Source organism: Aristolochia californica, unplaced genomic scaffold (assembly GCF_029961685.1).
Source record: "Aristolochia californica isolate CCGP_79_NKW_82.1479 unplaced genomic scaffold, dmAriCali1.0.hap1 SCAF_16, whole genome shotgun sequence".
In the NCBI taxonomy this organism is placed as follows: domain Eukaryota; kingdom Viridiplantae; phylum Streptophyta; class Magnoliopsida; order Piperales; family Aristolochiaceae; genus Aristolochia; species Aristolochia californica.
The window spans coordinates 21,305,910-21,327,135 of record NW_027181837.1 but is presented as its reverse complement, the minus strand read 5'-3'; the positions used below and the strand labels follow the sequence as shown (position 1 = coordinate 21,327,135).

General features: G+C 39.7%; 1 protein-coding gene across 1 annotated transcript; it reads right to left on the bottom strand.

Annotated features, from left to right (window-relative positions):
- Nucleotides 1-334: 334 nt before the first annotated feature.
- Nucleotides 335-19,046, bottom strand: LOC137952779 (peptidyl-prolyl cis-trans isomerase CYP59). The gene is made up of 15 exons (XM_068799845.1): nucleotides 18,850-19,046; nucleotides 17,194-17,316; nucleotides 16,507-16,611; nucleotides 16,004-16,121; nucleotides 14,999-15,049; nucleotides 14,800-14,891; nucleotides 14,620-14,719; nucleotides 14,262-14,381; nucleotides 14,102-14,179; nucleotides 13,937-13,983; nucleotides 13,791-13,846; nucleotides 2,867-2,907; nucleotides 1,909-2,017; nucleotides 1,315-1,447; nucleotides 335-1,231 (listed from the first exon to the last, which is right to left on the bottom strand). Exons 2-15 carry the CDS (start codon nucleotides 17,289-17,291, stop codon nucleotides 592-594), a joined length of 1,788 nt encoding a protein of 595 aa, XP_068655946.1. The 5' UTR covers nucleotides 17,292-17,316; nucleotides 18,850-19,046; the 3' UTR covers nucleotides 335-591.
- Between the last annotated feature and the right edge of the window lie 2,180 nt (nucleotides 19,047-21,226).

Here is a 21,226-nt window from a genome sequence, read left to right as displayed (position 1 = left end):
AGGGTCTGAAATATGGATAACATAATTATGGTATAAACTAAAGAAATGTGTTTGAATCCATATAAAAAAAAAAAGTAGATCTGAAATAGGAACGATGGTGCAAAATTGATAGATAGACATTTTACTCTAATACCACGTAAAAGTTGAGTTTTATGTATGCACTGTTGAAGACAATAGGGTGCCAGTGATACTTCACTTGCTCACTAATTTCATTCATTTTTATCCAATCTTGTGACTAGACTTATCTGCACCTGGTGGATGCTAATGAGAAGAAAGACAATTGATGCATGGAGTAGACCGGAAAGTTCAAAATCACGAAGCAATCGGAAGAAAAAAAGGCTATCAGACTTTCCATCTAATAAAAAAAATCTGCTAATTGTCATCCAGTCACCATTTGCATACACTAGCCGATAGTTGTAGGTCTCTGGGAGTAGATAAAGGCATAAAAATCCTGGTGCCTCAAACAGATCACTAGAAACATAAATAGTCAGTGTTATCCCTGCACCATAAAAACTTTCGAGTCGGGTAAAAACTCTGGTCAATGTGTTGTGTAAGGATGCCATTCTGTGTTCTTTGCACATTTGCGATGTGTCACCTCCTGCGAGAACAATCGTGGTCTTCTCTTCTTCTGTCATCTCTTTCATGCCTCCTGTAGTAACGATCGTCGTTGTCTATTCTCTTGCTGTAATCACTGTCATCCCTCCTGTGGAAATCCCCGCTGTCATCACGTTTTCTGCTCCCTTTTCCATTTTCACTGCCATGCATACTTTGGTGATCTTTGTCATCCATGCTTCTCTTCCGGTAGCCTCTCTCATCCCTCTTGTAAGAGCCACCACTTTCTTGCCTTTTATCATCTTCTCTGTAATCTGTTCTCCTCCCTTCCTCCATGTACTTCCTATTTCTGTCCTCATGCCCAGTCTTTCTCCTTCCAACATCTCGATCAAAATCGTATTCTCGCTTCTGATGTTCATGTTTGGTAGTCTGCTCTTTTTGTTCAATTTTTTTATGTTCTCCAATCCTCTCTTCCTCCCTGTATCTCCGACTTCTATCACTTTGCTTGCCACCATCGCTTGCTGAACCTCTCTGTTCATGGCCTCTGTGCTGCCGATGTTCGGGAACTCGGTAATCCTTGTTTGATTTTCTTTTGTCATCTTCTAGCACATTTTCATGTTTTTCACTTGGCTTGCTTTTGGAGTTTTCCAAATTATCTTCATCAAATACCATTTCGTAACTGCAAATCAGTTTTTAAATATGAGAGAGAGAGAGAGAGAGAGAGAGAGAGAAAGAGATTTTCATCTTTGAACAGTTTGTCACCTTTGATTACTGCCACCATGCTGTCTATTCTCATCCTTCAAAATGTATTTTGAGGATTGCCCTCTGCCATTAGAGTTCTCTTCACAGTCTTTAGCAACGTGTCCTAGTTCACCACATTTAAAACAACCTCGCTCTGTCACAAAAAAAATAATAAAAAATATGATTTGATTCCCACAGCTGGTATTATGCTCTCAAATATCTAAAAGAACAATAATTGCAAAAACAAATGCCATGAACAAATTAAATTTTCTATAACCCACGAAGATTCCCAGGCTAACCCAGATCCACCAGTTGATGACACCACTACATAATGGCCACCAAAAATGTCCCAGATGGTTGATGCAAGTTACAGACTAAAAGGCCTACAGTCAACCTTTCAAACACCCACCTAGCAGAAACTGCATTGACTGTTAAGAAACCGTCTACCCAGTGGGTGAGGCTGTCAATTTAATAGCAATAAACAATAAGGATACTTGATCCACGGTCAAATCTTTCAAGCTTTGGGTCCAGAACAACGACCCTGTTGGTGAATGGCCATATAAATGACTTGAAAGCACCTAAGCTAGTCATGCAAGATTTAGATGTGAATTCTACCTTTACCAGTTTGACCCCTTCCAGCACGTCTGTATGAAGACCACAATTTAGCAACACTTTGACTAAAATCCACATGTATCCTTCGGTCATCAATCAATGCATTATCCATCTGTTGTGTAATTCAGGATTTAAAATTTGTGCACAATACAATTTTGACTATATCCACTACTCAGCTTATATCTCACTACTCTACAATCCTTTAAAGAAAAAACTAAAATAAGAAATGCAGAATACAACTTTGAGTATTTTTGCCAGCACAATAAATAAAAAAATCAGTCCAAAGGAAAAAATGAAATCTCATCCATAGTTTAACTTTCCAGGTAAATATTTCTTCGAAATGTTGAGGCTAATATATATTTTGATGATGGACAAATATGCGTGTCACTTTACTCAGATTTCTATGTCAAGCATCCAACACTGGGTACACCAAAGTTAGCCTGGCCACCAAACCCACTGTAAATGAACAAAATACTAGATCCCTTAAGTGTGATAGCATAAAAATCCATAATTAATACCACCCTAAAAATCAGCAACAACATGAAGGATAGATTTAACATATTTAAACATTATTGAAGATGAATGACTGAAATGATACAACAGTTACATATATAATATTATTGTACGTAAAAATAATTTTCTTATTTGTACTTTATTTTCCAACAAAAAGATTTCCATGCTTAAAAGAATAACAAACACATTGCAAGTTGGACACAATGGAAAACAGGTGGCTGCTATAGGGACAAATTTGAACAACAGGTCATGTAAAGTCATGCTTGCCAGACAAATGAGGAAGCCACTGGATCATTTTTTTAACCATCAAGATGATAGATAGGCACCTAAATGCAACATGGCACTTACTCAAGCCCTAAAATGTCCAAGTTCCAATCACATCTTTTAGATGGTAAAAGTAGATGGAAAAATTAAAACATATTACATACAATGAAGATTGTCAAAATACCTTGTAATAAGCTTGTTCGCAAGACTCATTTGTTTCAAACTCTGTCAAAACAAAAGTAAGAATCCATTCTCAAGTAACACTAACAAATTATTTTCTGAATGGCAATATGAAATAAATTAAAAGAAATGTATAAATGCTATTTCAAAAAGAAAAGAATAGTTGTTAAGCAAGACGTGATCTTTTTTTGTTTTTCACTACTTGCAGTAGTTGGCAGATGGTTTACTATATATTTAAGAGAATTTTCTATACAATACACAAATAAGTAAAAAAGTTGGCAGCATAACAAGGATCAACTATTGTTGGAGATGTCAGCGGTTGTTCAAACCAGTATTGACATGGCTAGAATTTAATGTTAAAATGTGTAACTTTCATCTCAACCACACATAAATCTCGTGAAGTTAATGTTACATGAGTTCTTAGTAGTTAGAGAAACCAACAAAATCTGAATGGTAGGAACAATCTGGAAAGGTTCTCAATAGAGCTAATTATGACCACAGGCCAATTCAATTAGACAAAAATTTGGTTACTGGGGGAACAGACCATTCCAGTTTGAAAACTGCAGGCTCAAGGAAGAAAACTTCAACTCTCTCCTCTCAGGCTAGTGGACTGGCCTCAATACCTTGGACAACATTGGTTGGACCTTTCCTCTCAAACTCAAACTCCTTAAGACCAATCTCAAAGCCTGGTCCTTGGAATGCCGATTTGCTAACCATGCTAAAAAGCTCTCCCTTCTAACTCAGATTGCCAATCTCAACAATAGCGAATAACAAAGGTGCCATACACCGAATTCTCTACTCACATATCTTTCTTTTTCAAATTTCAATCAATTTCTCTTAGTGAGTGTATCCAACGGAAACAATGCACCTGCTTCAAGTGGCTGGTAGAGGGAGAAGGAAACATAATGTTCTTCCACTCAGTTACCTTGACTAGAAGGAGGATTAACCAATTTACTTTATTGTACATCAACAAGGAAGTAACCTTGGATAGAGCCTCCATTACTAACGTTATTGTTAGTTTCTTCACAGACTTATACTAGGAAGAGTGCGTCAACCGGTCGAGGCTCATAACCCCTTGCACCAGAATTGCCCATCTCCCCTTAAGAGATTGAAGCAATCTCTCTTGGAATGCCTCTTGATCATGCTCTCGAACCTGATGGTTACAATAGAGAATTCTATAGAAGTTGCTGGCTAATTCTCAAAGATCTCATAACAATGGTCCACAACGTCCACCAAAATGGCATCACATATTGGGCCATGGGGGCGTCTTTCATTGCCCTCATTCCCAAAAAGGCCAACGTGGAGCACCCCCAAGACGTCCAGCCAATCAGCCTCATCTCCAACCCCTACAAATTCAATGCCTGGCTCCTTGCTCACAGAGTCAAATCTGTCCTGAGTGGCTGCAACTTTTGGGAATGTCTCCGGTCGGGTTCTGAATAAGGCGGGATCAGATCATTGGCCAATCATGTTGACCACTTCTTTTGAGAAATGGGGACCCTCTCCTTTCCAGTTTGAGAATTCATGGTTATCTACCAAAAATTTTGAAGCTTGTATTAATGAATGGTGGGCCGAGGGTCCAAACATGGGCAGGCGGGAGTGGGCTTTTCCTCTAAAGCTTCGGTTTATAAAAAAGAAAATTAAAGAGTGGGCCACAGAGCATCGCATTTCTCTGGCTACTGAGAAGTCTTCCATTATCTCCCAAATTGCGGACTTTGACTTGGCGGAGGAGCAGAGGTATTTATCTCCAGCGGAGTTCTCTACCCGAATCTCTCTAAATTCGAAACTTAATTTACTTCTCCACCAAGAGAAGGTCCGTTGGAAACAGCGTGCCAGATTTAAATGGCTTAAGGAGGGAGATGCCAACACAAAAAAATTTCATGCAGTAGCTTCGGCTAAGCGGAGGTCCAACCGTATTACCTCTTTATGCATTAATAATGAGGTAACATCGTGTAGGACCTCGATCACTAATGTGTTAATCAAGTTTTTCACAGATTTATATTCGGAGGAATGTTATTATAGACCGAAGCTTCAGAATATCAGGTTCTCTCGCCTTTCTCCAGCAGTTGCCTCTTTTCTGGAGTTGCCATTTTCATTGGGAGAGGTCGAACGTGCTGTATTAGGCATGGAGGGTGATAGGGCACCAGGCCCTGATGGCTTCAACGGGGTTTTCTTAAAAAGGTTTTGGCCTCATCTCAAGGGGGATATCATTGCCATGGTTAATGGATTTTACAATAATGGGATCACGTTCCATAGTATTGGTGCTTCTTTTATTGCATTGGTCCCGAAGAAGCAAAGTGTGGAGAAACCAGAAGATTTCAGGCCTATCAGTCTCATCTCTAGTGCTTATAAGATAATTGCCAGAATCTTGGCGCACCGTCTCAAAGCTCTCCTTCCATCGGTTATTCACAAAGGGCAAGGGGCTTTTTTGAAGGGAAGGGAGATTCTTGACTCTACTATGGCTGCTCACGAACTTATTGATCATTTTCAGCGCAACAAGGATCCTAGAATTGCCCTAAAATTAGATCTTGAAAAGGCTTTTGACAGAGTTAATTGGATCCTGTTAGATAAGATCATGGATAAGATGGGTTTTGGCACTAGATGGAGATTCTGGATAAGAAGTTGTGTGGGCTCGGCTTCATACTCGCTCCTCATCAATGGCTCCGTATGTGGTTATTTCAAAGGGACTAGAGGTATTAGACAAGGAGATCTCCTATCCCCGCTCATATTCAATATGATTGGTGAATTTCTATCTGCTATGTTCTACTCGGCAGGTAATCTTGGGTGGCTCCCCCCTACTAGCTCCAGTTCAGCTTATAATATTCCCATTCTTCAGTATGCAGATGATACCATAATTTTCGGAGTCGGCACCATTGATTGTGCTCGAAAGATTAAAGCTGTTTTGGGTCTTTTTGAGGTAGCCTCTGGTCAAAAAGTAAATTGGGGAAAGACTTCTTTAATGGGCTTCAATGTTAACCCTGAACTACTCAGTGAGATGGCAAGTATATTTGGCTGCACAATAAGTCACTTACCTGGAACATATCTTGGTTTGCCTCTTTTCAATGGTCGTATTTGCAAGAGGCTTTGGAATCCGGTGGTGGAAAAAATGGAATCTCGCCTGGCATCATGGAAGGGATGTCTTCTTAGTAAAGCGGGGAGACTCATCCTTCTCAAGTCCTGCATAGCCGGTATTCCCAATTATGCCCTATCTTTCATGTCTTGCCCTGTTGCAATTTGTAAGATTCTGGATACGCTAAAAAGGCATTTCCTATGGAGAGGATCGAGCGATGCATTCAAGTACCATTTGGTTAGCTGGGATGAAGTATGCATGCCAAAGAATATGGGTGGCCTGGGAATCCGGAAAACTAGAGAAATGAATCAAGCCTTGTTGCTCAAATGGCTATGGAAATTTAATACTCACTCCTCAAATCTCTGGAAGGAAATGGTTCTCACAAAGGTGGGTGGGGACCCTCACTGGTGGATGTCTGGTGGGAATCGTAGAGCCCTCTCCCCAATATGGAGGGCATTATATCTTCTGCTTCCTAAATTCCATTCGGCTAGCAGATTCTATGCAGGCAATGGTAGCTCGCTCAAGTTTTGGGATGATCTGTGGATTGGGCAAGTACCCCTGCAGGTTGCATTCAGGAGTCTTTATCTTCTCACCACTCGTAGAGAGATATCAGTAAGAATCTTTTGAGGGGGGGGATATGAATATACATCTTAGAAGAGGTCTCTCGGATAGTGAGGCTCTGGAGGCCAGTCGATTAATGGACCTTGTTGCTTCATTTAAAATTCGTCCATTGGAGGCTGACAAGCTCATTTGGTGGCCAGACAAAAAGGGCTCCTTCACGGTTTCATCAGCATATGGCTTTTTAAACAGCGGTAACTCGGCTTGGAGGGTGAAGGAAATCAAATTTGTATGGCATTTATGTGCCCCTCCAAAGGTAAAGTTCTTCATGTGGAGTGCCTGTCAAGGTAAAATTCTCTCGGCAGCCATATTGAGAAGAAGAGGTCATCCCTCAGTGGATCCCATATGTCCACTCTGCAACTCTGAAAATGAAACTACTAGCCATATTCTTCTCCATTGTAGCTTTTCTTGGAAGGTGTGGATCAACATTCTTGGAAAGTTTGGTTTTCAGTTCTGCATGGGGGCTGATCTGCTTTCGTTCAATAAATCTCTCATGGGTACCCCTATGCCGAGTCTTGGAAAGATGATGCTCTCTGCATGTGCTAGTTTTATCCCGTGGGGTCTTTGGAATGAGCGAAATAGAAGACGCTTTGATGCTAAAAGTGAATCTTTTGACCGAGTTGCGGACAGAGTGGTTGGGCAAATATCAACTTGGCTATTAACCAAGAAAGCTTTCTCTCCATATTTGGGTTCCTCCATTCATGAAAATTGGAGAAACTTGGCATTGATGCACATTGGGAAAAAGCCTCCGGTTATGAAAGAATGGTCTCCTCCTGATCCTGGTTTCCTAAAGTTAAATTTTGACGGATCGTCTCTTGGCAACCCTGGTATTTCTGGTTTCGGAGGAGTTATTTCAAATCATTCTGGTAATCAGCTCTTCACTTATGCCGGACCCCTTGGTATATCAGACTCTACGTCTGCTGAATTGCATGGTCTCCTCTCCGGTCTTCGTATCTTCAGAGATAAATGTAGGGGACCTCTCCACATTGAAGGTGACTCCAAAGTGGTGATAGGTTGGTGTGAGAACACATCTTCTCCTCCATGAAGGCATTGGGATACATTTAAAGAAATTTTAGATATTACCTCAATTATTCCTTGTATTTGGTCTCACATTCCGAGATCCGCAAATTCGGCGGCTGATGTGCTTGCCAGGCAAGGATCTACCCTACAATCACTGGTTGTAAGGGACATGCTCCCTCAAATTTTGTAATTCTCTTTCGTTTTAATAATACATCTTCTTCTTAAAAAAAAAAAAAAAAGAGTCAAATCTGTCCTGCCTATGATCATCTATCAAGGACAGTGTGCCTTCATGAAGGGGCAAAATATATTGGACTCAGCCATAGCAGATCTTGCTTGACCACTTCAAGTGCTCCAGACTCCCCAGAATCGCCCTCAAACTTGATCTTGAGAATGCCTTAGAGGGAGTCTATTGACAGTTGATCGATGATCTCCTCGTGCGCATGGATTCGGCAACCGCTGGCGGTTCGGGATATGAAGCTGCATCTCATCGACTTCCTATTCCATACTCAACGACACAGTCTTGTGGTTACTTTCATGGCTCCTAGGATATCTAGTAGGGGATCCCCTCTCCTCGTTCCTCTTCAACTTGGTTGCCGAATACTTATCGTCCATGGTCTGCTTGGCTAAGAGAATAAGGTGGCTTAGTCCGATATCCAGCCAGCATGACCTCGACATCGCTTTGCTCCAATTCACATATGGCACCATTTGCTTCGGGGAAGGCTCTTTTGACCAAATCAGAAAAATAAAAGCTTCCCTCGGCCTCTTTGAATTATCCTCAGGGCAGAAAGTGAATTGGTAAAAAACAACAATAATGGGATATAACACCAATGTCGATGACCTCTACTCCATGGCCGCCTATCTAGGATGCACTCTTTCTATTGTGCCAACCTCATACCTGGGAGCTCGCCTTGCTTAACAATCGACCACACAAAAACGTTTGGGGGCCGGTGATCAAAAGCTCGAAAGGCGACTTGCTACTTGACAGGGAAGACTCCTATCCATAGTTGGATGACTCGTGCTCCTGAAATCGTGCCTAGCCGGAACTCCGAAATATTTTCTATCGTTAATCCCCTAGCCGACTTCCATCTGTTACCAAATTAAGACCATGAAGAAGCGATTTCTCAGGAGGGGACCAAGTGGTGAATTCAACAACCATCTAGTCAACCGGTCAGAAGTTTGCAAGCTAAAAATGTTAAGAGACACCCACGTGAGTAGGGATGGTACGACTAGTAAATAAGGAGAACTTTCATAGAGATAACATAGAATTATAATTATGCAAGCCGGTGTATGTCCTCTTATGTCTTTTTCCTTTTATAGCATGTAGCCCTAAGGGCATTATAGTCATTATAAGTACCTTCCTACAACTATAAATACAACCTCAAGGCATGGGGTAGAGCATTCAAGCCTCTTCCTCTTGGCTCAAATTCGTCCGTACACCTATCTCTCTTTTCCTCTTCCTTCTCCCCCTTGGTTTCTTCTCTCCTCAAGAGATGGAATACTCTCCTTTCCTTCCCTTGAGATCTCTTGTGTTTATGTATTGGCCCTAGAAATCAAATCGGTATGAGAGCGGGCAAAGATCTAAGATGGAAAAGGAGAAGAAGATGGAGAAGAAAGGGAGGAAGAAGAAAAAAAAAAGAGGAGTTTCTCGTTTTTCCTTAAGTTTTTCTTTCCCAATTCATTTTTCATTAGATGTTTTACTCTCTTACCGTATGTTTCCAATAGAAAATTATATACTGTTGGAAAGATCCTTGAGTCTAATTTTTAACTAAAAAAGAATCGTTGAAATCAGAATTTTCTAGAAAGAAAAACGATATCTGAAGCATCAAAGGTCAAATAGCAGAAAAGTTTCGTGTAGCAGCAAAAAGCCTCAACTTCTAGAATGGTTTGTACTAACATTACTGAGGATTTATATTGAGAAATATATCTCAAAAGAAAGTTATGTGAGTCTATTTTTTATCCCAATGAAACCGTTTCTCAATCTGATATTTCTAGAGAGAGATATGCACATTGGAAGAATCAAATATCATACTGGTATCCTGCCTCTTGAGTCAAACTTGGTCACTTTTTATCCATCTATTGGTCTAAAAGCGCCTCTTTACTTGGAAGATTGAAGAGTTGCATCGTGCCTCTCCTTCCATTTGAAGTATGAGAGTTACTATCTTTTTATTCACACCCGTAATTCCTCAAAGTACTTTCTTCAATTTTTTTGTTAAAATTACTTCAACTATCTATAAAGTATAAGAGTATACCCAACATCCAACTTGAATCGAGTATTTTTATTCTTCACCCAAGAGGTGTCTTTTGTTTGAGCTACCTTAGAAAGTGAGTAATTTGTTTGTTGTGCCTTAAAGTTGGGCTTTTTTTCTTCCTTTGAAATTAAGCGGAGTGTGTTTTAGACTACGATTGTTTTAACTAGTCTATGGAACTTTTTCGTTCGGCTAGGAGTGATTTTTCTTCTCTCACCATTATGTTGTGCAAGTTGGGTCTCTTGGTAAAGAACAGAGAGATCCCCAACTTGAGGGGGAGAAGTAGAAGAAGAAGTATAAGAAAGAGGTAACCAACAATGAAAGTGTTGTGGTAATCAAGTTTTATGTGGCTAGAATATCCAAGTAAGGGATAGACAAGATGAAGATTACAAGCAAGATGTGAACAAAAAGAAGATGAATCAAATCAAGGCAATCAAAATTTCTTTTTCAAACACACAAGTTTCTTGACCAAGATTATTTGCAAAGTGAAGTTACAAACACCAGCTAGAGAGGGGGGGGGGTACACCCACAAGTTTAGGGATGGTGTGGCTAGTAAATAAGGAGAACTATCATAGACATGGCATAAAATTGTAATTATGCAAGTTGGTGTATGTCCTCTTATGTCTTTTTCTTTTTATAGTATATAGCCCTAAGAGCATTGTAGACATTGTAAGCACCTCCTACAACTATAAATACAACCTCAAGACATGGGGTAGAGCATTCAAGCCTCTTCCTCTAGGCTCAAATTCATCCATACACCTCTCTTTCTTTTCCTCTTCCTTTTCTCCCTTCAGTTCTTCTCTCCTCTCTCTAAGAGCTAGAATTCTTCTCTTCTCTCCTTCCCTTGAGATCTCTTGTGTTATGTGTTAGTCCTAGAAATCAACAGAAAGCATTGGGAGGACTTGGCATTCGGCCTACCAAAGATATGAACTCCATTCCTCCTAAAGTGGATTTGAAGTTCAAAATGCTGCCCAAATCAATGTGGAAACCCATGGTTCCAGCAAAGCTGAAATGGGATGAGAGCTGGTCGACTATTGGTGGTCGTCGCCAAAAGCTCTCCCCCCTATGGAGGTCCATGTTCTTCCTCCCTAAATTTGTAGCTGCAACAAAATATTTCTCTGGCAATGGGTTGAAGACTAGATTCTGGACCGATTGGTGGAGTGGAGTTGGTCCTCTTGCCAGCCCTTACCAGTCTCTATTGAACATCTCCATGCATACTTTGTCAACTGTTGCCAAAGCTTGGCAAACTAATGGAGGCTGGAATCTTCATTTCCAGAGGACTTGATGATGACGAGACCCTCACTGTCTGTAGTCTTATAGAAGACCTAGTGTCAGTCCAAATTCGTTAGCACAACCTAGATAAGATGATCTGAATGCCTGACACCAGTGGCGTTTTCTCTGTCTCTTCTACTTATGCTCACATCCGAAATTGACATGTTGTACCCAAACCCAATGATGCTACATTTGTCTGGCGGCTAGCTGCCCCACCAAAGGTCAAAGTCTTTTTTTGGATTGCTTGCCTCAACAAAATTCTCATGGTAGACAACCTCCAGCGCTGAGGCAACTTCGGTCCCTGCCCCCTCTACCCGCTCTACAATGTTGACGAGAAAATGGTCAATCACCTCCTTCAATGCCCCTTCGCATCGAAGGTCTGGTCTTTCAATTCAATGGAATTGGGCTGCAGTTGTGCACCCCCCTTGACCTTCCATCCACTTGCCGCTTGATGTTGCAGACAAATATATCTAAGCTAGGCAGAATTCTTCTCCTGCTGCCTTGCGTTCACTCCTTGGTGTCTTTGGAAGGAAATGAACAATCGGCACTTTCATTGCAAATTGTGTAGTGCCGAGGAGGTCTCAAAAATGATTATGGGTCATGTGTCCTCTTGGATACTCACCAGAAAGAATTCCAGCACTTTTAAGACGCCCCTCCATCACAAGTGGGCATCTTGTAGCTCAGATGTCTACTCCCTCCCGCCACCCTGTCATGGAAGAATGCAGCCCCCCTTACAGGCACACTTAAATTAAACTTTGAAGACAGTACCATCGGCAACTAAGGTCTAGCTAGGTATAGTAACGTCATCCGCAATTCAAATGGAATTCTGCTTATCTCCTACCCAATGGGAGTATCTGACTCCACTTCTGTTGAACTATTTGCCCTCCTCCAAGGCCTCATCATCATCTGGGACCACTTTTCTGGACAGCTACTCGTAGAAGGCGACTCTAAGGTGATGACTGAATGATGCTCAAAGCCCAAGGAGCCACCTTGGAGACACTAGACTGTTTTCCATGACATTTGTAACATTACTTCTCACCTATCTTGTGCTTGGTCTCATGTTCCCCGATCAGCAAACTCTTTTGCTGATATGCAAACCAAAAAGGGAGCCTCCCTCCAATCCCTTATCACAGGAGAGCTCCCCTGATTTATATTTGTAATTGTATCTTCCTGTTTCTTAATAATATCCACACCATAAAATCCGTCCTTTGGAGGCTGACAAGCTCGTTTGGTGGCCGGATAAAAAGGGTTCTTTCACGGTCTCATCGGCATACGAATTTTTAAACGGTAGTAATTCGGCTTGGAGGGAGAATGGGATCAATTTCGTATGGCGTTTATGTGCCCCTCCAAAGGTAAAACTCTTCACGTGGAGTGGCTGTCTAGGTAAAATCCTCTCGGCAGACGTATTGAGAAGAAGAGGTCACCCCTCTGTTGATCCCTTATGTCCATTTTGCAATTCTGAGAACGAAACTACCAGACACATTCTACTGCACTGCAGTTTCTCTTGGAAGGTGTGGATAAGCATCCTTGGTAAGTTTGGGCTTCAATTCTGCATGGCAGCGGATCTCCTCACTTTTAGTAAATCACTCATGGGTACCTCTATGCCGAGTCTTGGAAAGATGATGCTCTCTACCTGTTCCACTTTCATCCCGTGGGGGCTTTGGAATGAGCGGTATAGAAGACGATTTGATGCAAAAAGTGAATCTGTAAACCGGGTTGCGGACAGAGTGGTGGGTCATATATCTACTTGGCTTTTAACAAAGAAAACATTTTCTCCCTATCTGGGTTCCTCCATTCGTGAAAATTGGAGAAACTTGGCTTTGATACACATTGGAAAAAAGCCTCCGGTCATGCAAGAATGGACTCCTCCGGCTCCTGGTTATCTCAAGCTAAATTTTGATGGTTCATCTCTTGGCAACCCTGGTATTTCTGGTTATGGCGGAGTAATTTCAGATCATTCCGGCAATCAGCTCTTCATGTATGCTGGCCCCCTTGGTAATTCTGACTCTACGAATGTTGAGTTACAGGCTCTCCTCTCCGGTCTTCATGTTTACAAAGATAGATGCAGTGGGCCCCTCCAAGTTGAAGGGGATTCAAAGTGGTGATTGGATGTGAGAGAGAGTGTCTTCTCCTCCGTGGAGACACTGGGATACTTTTAAGGAAATTTTAGATATTACCTCAATTATTTCTTGTTGTTGGACCCACATTCCGAGATCCGCAAATTCGGTGGCAGATGTACTTGCTAGGCAGGGAGCTACCCTACAATAACTGGTTGTAAGGGAAATGCTCCCTCAAACTTTGTAATTTCCTTCTGTTTTATTAATACATCTTTTTCAAAAATAAAAAATAAATAAAATCCACACCATTCTAAAAAATCAAAAACAGAATCTGAATGGCAGGAGATGGAGCGAATACACACTTAAAGGAGAAAGAAACTTTACAGACTTCACTGTAATGGAGTTTACTTTCCAGGATTCTCCTTAGTCATCGTATTCTCCCTCAGAACAAAACCCTAAAAAATTTCTCAACCACCTATCCATTAATCCTACTTTTAACAAGCAGAATGCATAAAATAAGCACCAAACCTAGAACCACATAAAAGATAAAACTTGAGAAGAGCACAACAAGCATGGATCCAGTGGCCCAATGTTTTAGTCCATGAGCAACAAAAAATAAATAAAATTCCTAGAAAGAATTACACTCACCAATAAAAGCATAACATAAACTGTCCGCAGTCTTGTAGTCACGAATAATCTCAGATCTGACAGTTGAACATATATGATATTTGTCTTAAATTTGCAATTGAGAAATCGACTGATAAAATAAAAGAGAAAAAAACCAACATACTTACGATAACACATTTCCAAAACGTGAAAAAATTGTATCCAAATCCTCATCCTGCGATAAGGAAGGATATACTTAGAAAGGGTAACATTCCTTGACCCATTAGCAAAGAGGAGAATTAAAAAAGGAATCTTCAAAATAATGAAGCTTCTAATCAAGAAGAATTACTGACTTGGGTTACTGGGTTAAGTTTACAGACAAAAAGAACATTTTCAGGGGGCTTAATCTCAGCATCTGGAATGTCTCCCATCTGTCAAACATTTGTTGAAATTCAGATCTCAAAACTTAAAAACTCTGAAAAACTAGTTGAGTATAAGAGTAGAGAAGCTTACAGTCTCAAGTAAAACTGCATGTGTATGTGCTTCCCTCTCGCGTATTGACTCCTCGAGTTCTGCTGGGTTCATTTTTTCATCCATTGGAACCCAGTCGTCCTCCAGACGCACATCTTCTATCTATATCTCAAGCAAAGCAACAGAGGAAAAGAGTAACCTTCATGTTAGATAGGCAGATGAAAAAATACTGAGATCGACTCAAAATAGGTGAACAAATGCATAGAAAAGCGTTGATACAAAGGAATTGTCTGAAAAATAGACCCAACATTGAAAAGTTTGGGAGGCCTCGATTGCTGATTTCTGAAACACTCGTACACTTTTACTCCTCAGGACATATGAAAAGAAAGTCAAAATTTACCTCCTCAGATGGCTTTCCTTCTGGGGATCTGTCGGGAATTAATTCAGCTAGTTGAGAGGGATCATCAAAAGGATCATCTATTACATACGTGTGCTTTATTCTGTTCATTATAACAGTAAGGAATTATTGGTGGAGATATCATGACAAAAGCAACAGTAAGCTCTCATGCATGAAACACACCGGATATTCTTGTATGGTCTCCCCTTTTCATCTACATAGGCTTCATTAATCCTTGTCAAGACATCAAATCCCTCTTCAACTTGCCCAAACACCTGAACCAATGAAATTAGACGGCTCCTATTTTAGCTTCATGGAGACAAAAATACTTAAAAGTCAATCACAATAGTAACAATAGAGAAGCCTAGTGGGACAGACTCACAGTGTGTTTTCCATCAAGATAATCAAGATCCTCACGGAGTGTTATATAGAACTGCAGGAAATAGTAAACATTCAATAAGTAAGACAAAGAAAGGAGATACATGATAAGGCAGACTAAATGTTGCAAAAAAACTGTACAAGCATGTCATTAAATAGAAAAATATCTTGTTTGTGTACATTCATTTGGATTAGATATTTCTTGGACCCTTCTAAAAGAAATATGCATCCACATGTAAAAAGTAAAAATTTATGATATCAAACGAACAGCTGACAAAACGAGAAGTGCTAAATCATAATTATTATGGGGAACAGATGGTCATTTTGTTGGCCATTTCATCGTTTTTGTTTTATAGAAGATGACAATAAAAAATTGTAGCAAAAGGTAAAGTTAAGACTTTATTTGCCAATCAACCGCCCAAAAACATTTATGAGCCACATGAAATGGCTAAGAAGATCAAAATTATCTATTCAACAAGCATCTAAATAATATAGTTAACCGTCATGTAAGTTAAAAATTTTGAGATTTAAGATGCAGAATCAGTAAATGAGTTCAGTCCATTCAAAGCTTAGACTGATGCGTTTGGCTTTAAATATCTTAAGGTAATGCTGGAATAAATGCCTTTTGATTATCAAAGAGAAAAAGGATGCCTGTTTGAGATTTGAACCAGGAAAATTAAGGAAAATTGAGGAAGAAGACAGTGAACCACTTCGATGAAAAGAACTCCTAACCCTATAACCTTTTTTCTCTCTAGCAACCTTTACAGAAGGCAATCTGAAGTGCTATATCCACTGTTAAGGGTTGTAATTGTCCATATACGGTTACACCAGACATTCTGATTTATTCCCCAATGATAAGCCTTAACCTGCTAACACAATATTTTGATATATCTTATCTTAAAAAAAGAAAGTGTAGATTACATTATAAGTTTCTAAAGTAATGATTTTTGGAATAACATAATGTTTTTGGGCATGATTTGCATAATTTGCAAGAGACATAGACTGGTACCTGGGAAGCATTAAGATTTTCTCCACCACTAGCCATGGCCACAGTGCCCAGTCTGGAATGTTTTAAATCAGGGTGAATTTCATCGCCAAAGAATCGAGCCTGATCACCATACAGAAATCTGAAAGCAGATTAAAACCATAAGTTTATCTGCAAGGGGTTTCAAGTTTATAGATGGACTACATCACAGAGAGAACATGCTAGAAAAAAATTCTTTTTAAGAATAGGTTTGGTGAATAATTTCATTTAAACCAAAAGATTTTATAGAATTTAAAATTAACAGTGAATGAATGTCAATAGTAAGGCAAGAAACAGCATCAGTAAACCCAACAAAAACGGGGATCAAGTTGAAGATCCATATCTTCAATAGTTTAATACCATGACCATATCCAATTATTATCCAATAGTTATCAGTTCAAAAATTCACAATGAAAAGGAGATGCACGTCTATGCAACTGAAGAAAAATGACTTTGTTTTTCTTTGAAAAATTAAAAAAATGACTTACTTGTAGATGGAATCACCACCTGTCCCTTTTCCAGTGGGATCACCGGTCTGAGCAGTGAAATCTTTTTGAACAGTATGAAATAGACAACCATTGAAGTATTTAATTCTGCAGTAAGAAGAATCCACATGAGAAATAAACCACAACTCCCCAATTCGTTGATACCAGCAGAACATATTTCATATAACTGAAAAAGGAGTCTGAAAAGGAGATGCACCAGCCACTTCTTCTACAAACTAATATTTTGTTCCAAGGATCAGTCATTAAAGAATACAAATCACTTAGTTCATAACAACAAAAAAAACTCCCATTATCCAACTCACTTTAAATTGAAGTGTTAGAAAACTCTCTGCTAAAAACAAGAAAAACAAGGGAATTATGAATTTTCTCCTAATAGATTAAAATCAAAGACCTATGACACATATATTGAGCACCTAACTTCTATTATAATTTTAAGGTAACGACCTTGCTCTACAATGGAAAAATGTTGCCTTTCCTATTGTGGCATGTCTGTTTTTTTATCTTCCTAGAACATTTAAGGTTCATGAAACTTTTTGGAAAACAGGGTCTGCAGTAAAAAAGTATGAATCACAACAACATAATTATTCACATAAAGACTACTTTAAGGTTGCTAGCAAATTAATTCAGTGAGAAAAAGAGAAAGAAAATGAGAAGAAGATGAATTAATACTTGCATAGCTTCAGGAAACTTTTTGTGGTTAATGGGCATCTATCAGTGTGTAGATCCACAGTAATATCTCCCAAGCTTGTTGTTAGGATCACAGACATCCTCAGATCTTCCCTCACACACTCTCTGAAAACAAATCAACTGTTAGTGGTAAACACAATCAGTAAAACTGACAAATTAGATGAATTTTCACAAGAGAGACAAGAAACGATGAAATAAGCCTAAATAAGCCATAGAAAAGATCCAAAGTTAGCTTTAAAATTAGAGCAAATATCAAATGCCAAATTCCATACACCCTGTACACTCAGTACATGTGTCATGCATAAACTACCTAAGAGCACATGATGGCACACTCAGATTAAAATGTATTTAGAAAAATATTCCTTTAACCTAAGAGCACATGATGGCACACACAGATTAAAATGTATTTAGAAAAATATTCCTTTATTTAAAATTTTACAAATCCTCGGCAGAGAATAATACTCTTCGTTATATGATTTCTTTTCTTTTTTGTGAGCAAGAGAAATCGTCAACATATCCCATGTTATTTTGGGTATACTATCAGATCTGTTCCCTCTATCATTATCTTGGAACATCAGAGCTTACAACAACAACACCATCATCAGTGGCTCCAGGTATACAGTTACTCAGTGGGTCATGCCCTATATAATGGGAGTGCTTGTATATAATGGTATAGGCTTCTATTCCTGCATCTATCTTTGCAGCCAAGCTTCACCCAGAACAACTACCTTCTCTATATACAAGCACACAAGCTGCCTTTATCCCACACTATACATCTCTCCATCTTCTGCAATTGCACAAAGACCCAAGTCCAGAAGAATTTAGGACAAACTCGTAGAAAAGACAAAGGCCCTGTAAGTGCCCCTCGCTAGAAATCCATCCTTGGAAAAACTGGAAATGAGTTTCTTCATCATGGATTTCTTTCAAATATGTTCAAGTTGTAATATTAGCCTTACAAGGAAGTACTTGAAAATATGTCTCAATGTTTGAGGTAGTTGTTAGTGCTTACTCCCAGGAAATGATAGAAAATTGCTTACTAGAGAGTTGAACAAACATAGACATTTGAATAAAAACAACGATAAATGTATCTTATAAAATCTGACTTAATACAGAAGTGACAAAACTGATAAACCAATGAGGAAACATGCCATTGATAAATCATAACGCCAGAGCATTTATAAAAAGACCTTTCATCCAAAGAACAACTCCCTGAGTTAATAATCAGAGATAAACACCTATCTTCTAGTTGGAATACCAGGGCAAACATCATTTGAAATCAGCAGACTGGATATTGAATACACCATTAGCAACAATAATGCTCAAGTTTTAACTGCTCAGAGGTGCAACTTCAACTATCCTGATCTGAACCTCACAGAATCAAAAGTGCATGAAGCATGCGGAGAAGGCACTAGTCACCTAAGGTCTAAAAACATCAGATGTAGTCATCCCTCCAGAGAAGTAATCCTAAAAAAATAATCGCATAAAGCCCACTCTTGCACCCCTATACCAAACGACATGGCAACAAACAAGTTCTCCCCTCTGAACTGAATAATTACTAATTAGTTTATGAGCTAAACGCTAACCAAAACAACGAACAAAATACACCCTCAACTATGATGCAGAAGCAGCTATATTTACTAGAAACTATTGTCAGATGTGGTATCAGAGCTTGATTCGTCCGAAGATTTTCCGCCCGAAGAATCCCTGTCCGACGACTCTGATTTCGGCAGGGCCTTCGGGGGTCGTCGGAAAACACCTTCTGAGCTCAGAGAAGTCGTCGGAACTCCAACGGGTGGTTCCGTTGCCGGGAATGGGGTTTTCGCCGGAAAGGGGAACGAAAGGTTAGTTTTTTTTTTTTCCGCCTGAAGACTCGGTATAGTTATGCTTTAGTGGAAAATTATTTGCATTTTCTGAAATTTTCAGAAACTTTGGGGGCGATCTGGAATTTCTGAAGGTGTGGGGGTATATTTGGAATTTATGATATATTGCGGGCGTAGATCGGGAATTTTGTTGGATCCGATCTTATTATATCAACAGACAAGTTAGATTTCTCTCTTATTCGATTCATGGGCAAGAACTACAGTGCTTGGGAATTTCAATTCCGGTTATTTGTTCAGGGAAAAGGTTTATTGGGTCATATTGATGGGAGTGATCTGACACCTTGCGATGTTAACGCATTGTCAAAATGGACCACCATAGATGCTAGAATCATAACCTGGATACTTGGATCCATTGAGCCTCATCTAGACCTTAATTTGAGGCCCTACAAAACTGCAGCAGATATGTGGAATTACCTCCACAAGGTTTATCGTCAAAACAGCACGGCCCGTCGGTTTCAAGTTGACGAATATTTCTCGGGCTTCCAAAATATAAGGGCTGACTACATTGATATTGTTTATGAGAATGTTGTTGTTGCTGCTCTCTCTACATTAAACCAGTAAAAGGGATAAATTTTTTATGAAGCTCCGTCTAGAATTTGAGATTGCTCTGATACCATGTCAAGAGATTGGCCAATACAACCCAAAAGATTAGTCGTTTAAGTGCAAAAAACCAACCTAATCAAGAGAGGTGGACCGGAACCACCTCTGACACCCACCCCGCCCCTTACCGCTCTCCGCGGGATGTACCGGACTTGCCTCTGATACCATGTCAAGAGGTTGACCAATACAACCTTAAAGAGTAGTTGTTTAAGTGTGGAAAACCAACCTAATCAAGAGAGGTGAACCAGAACCACCTCTGACACCCACCCTGCCCCTACCGTTCCCCGCGAGATTCGAAGGTAGGATGTGCCAGACTTGGCTCCTGATACCATGTCAAGTGGCTAGCCAATACAACCTAAAAGCCTAGTCGTTTAAGTGTGGAAAACTAACCTAAACAAGAGAGGTGGATCAGAACCACCTCTGACAACTATAAGTATGTAGATTAGTTGTAGAATATCTAACATATGATTGTCTCAATTAGTAGGCTCTCGCCGGAGAACTCCCGCCAGGGGATTTAATGTAGCCACCCGAGGAGGAAAAAAGGGAGGGCGGCCTCACTACGTCGAAACTTTGTGGACCGAAGTAGCCAACCCAAAAGATCACTGAGGTTGTAAAATGGAGATTCATCATTAGGCATGGTGGTTAGAATGGAATTGATCATGTACCTTACTTATAAGAATGTTGATATTGTATTGGCGGTCAGAGATGAAAGAAATTTGAGATTGTTGGAATTATGGTTTCAAATATATTATTTATGAAATAAAATTATCATAATTTTATAGGTGTGGGGCCCACTTCTAGATGTTTTGTCATTGGATGTTCAGTAAAGGAATAATGGTCAACACATCCCCCTGTAGAGGTAAATTAATTGGGTGCATTGACTTAGTGGACACATCCCTTGGGAATAAAGATATCTCTCTTGAGAAGATGTATCTCTCCTTAGAGGATGTATCTCTCCTAAGATGATGTATCCTTATGAATAGTCATTAGTATCACACCCTTTGGAAATCTATAAATTCCTCCATGGTCTTACAAGTGAGGCGAATGCCATTTGTACACCCAGTCTGGCTGAACAGGAGCATGTTTATCACTTGTAAACGAATTATCAAAGATTATCTTGTGCACTTCAAGTTATATTTATATTCTTCAAGATGAAAGGTACACTCTCTTTATTCTTCTTATTTCAATTCTATGATATATGTATGACTCTTATGATAAGGAGAATTATGGAGAATTTAATATCTATTTCTATGATATTTATTTTATTATTATTAGACATCAAGTCTAACAATTACAAGTGATTTATGCCCCTACTTGTATCATAGAGATAGATTCTATTTTTCTATATTTTTTTCATATTTTTTTGAATTTTTTGGCTATTTATTTGTGAATGGATATAAGCCTAGTTTAGGCTTATTGTGTTCTAGCGCCGCAGGCGAGGGCCTGCATGTGCGCGAGCCTTCATATGCGCGGGCCTTCATACGCGTGGGCCTGCATGCACACGGGCTACTGTACGCGGGCCTGTTGGTGTGGGC

Excerpts from the sequence above, each read along its gene's own strand:
- LOC137952779 (XM_068799845.1), bottom strand. The coding sequence starts at position 17,291 with ATGTCTGTGATCCTAACAACAAGCTTGGGAGATATTACTGTGGATCTA. Across the intron at positions 14,720-14,799 it reads AGACCATACAAGAATATCCG|AATAAAGCACACGTATGTAA; the intron begins GTGTGTTTCATG and ends TATAATGAACAG. Across the intron at positions 1,448-1,908 it reads AAGGGGTCAAACTGGTAAAG|AGCGAGGTTGTTTTAAATGT; the intron begins GTAGAATTCACA and ends TTTTTGTGACAG.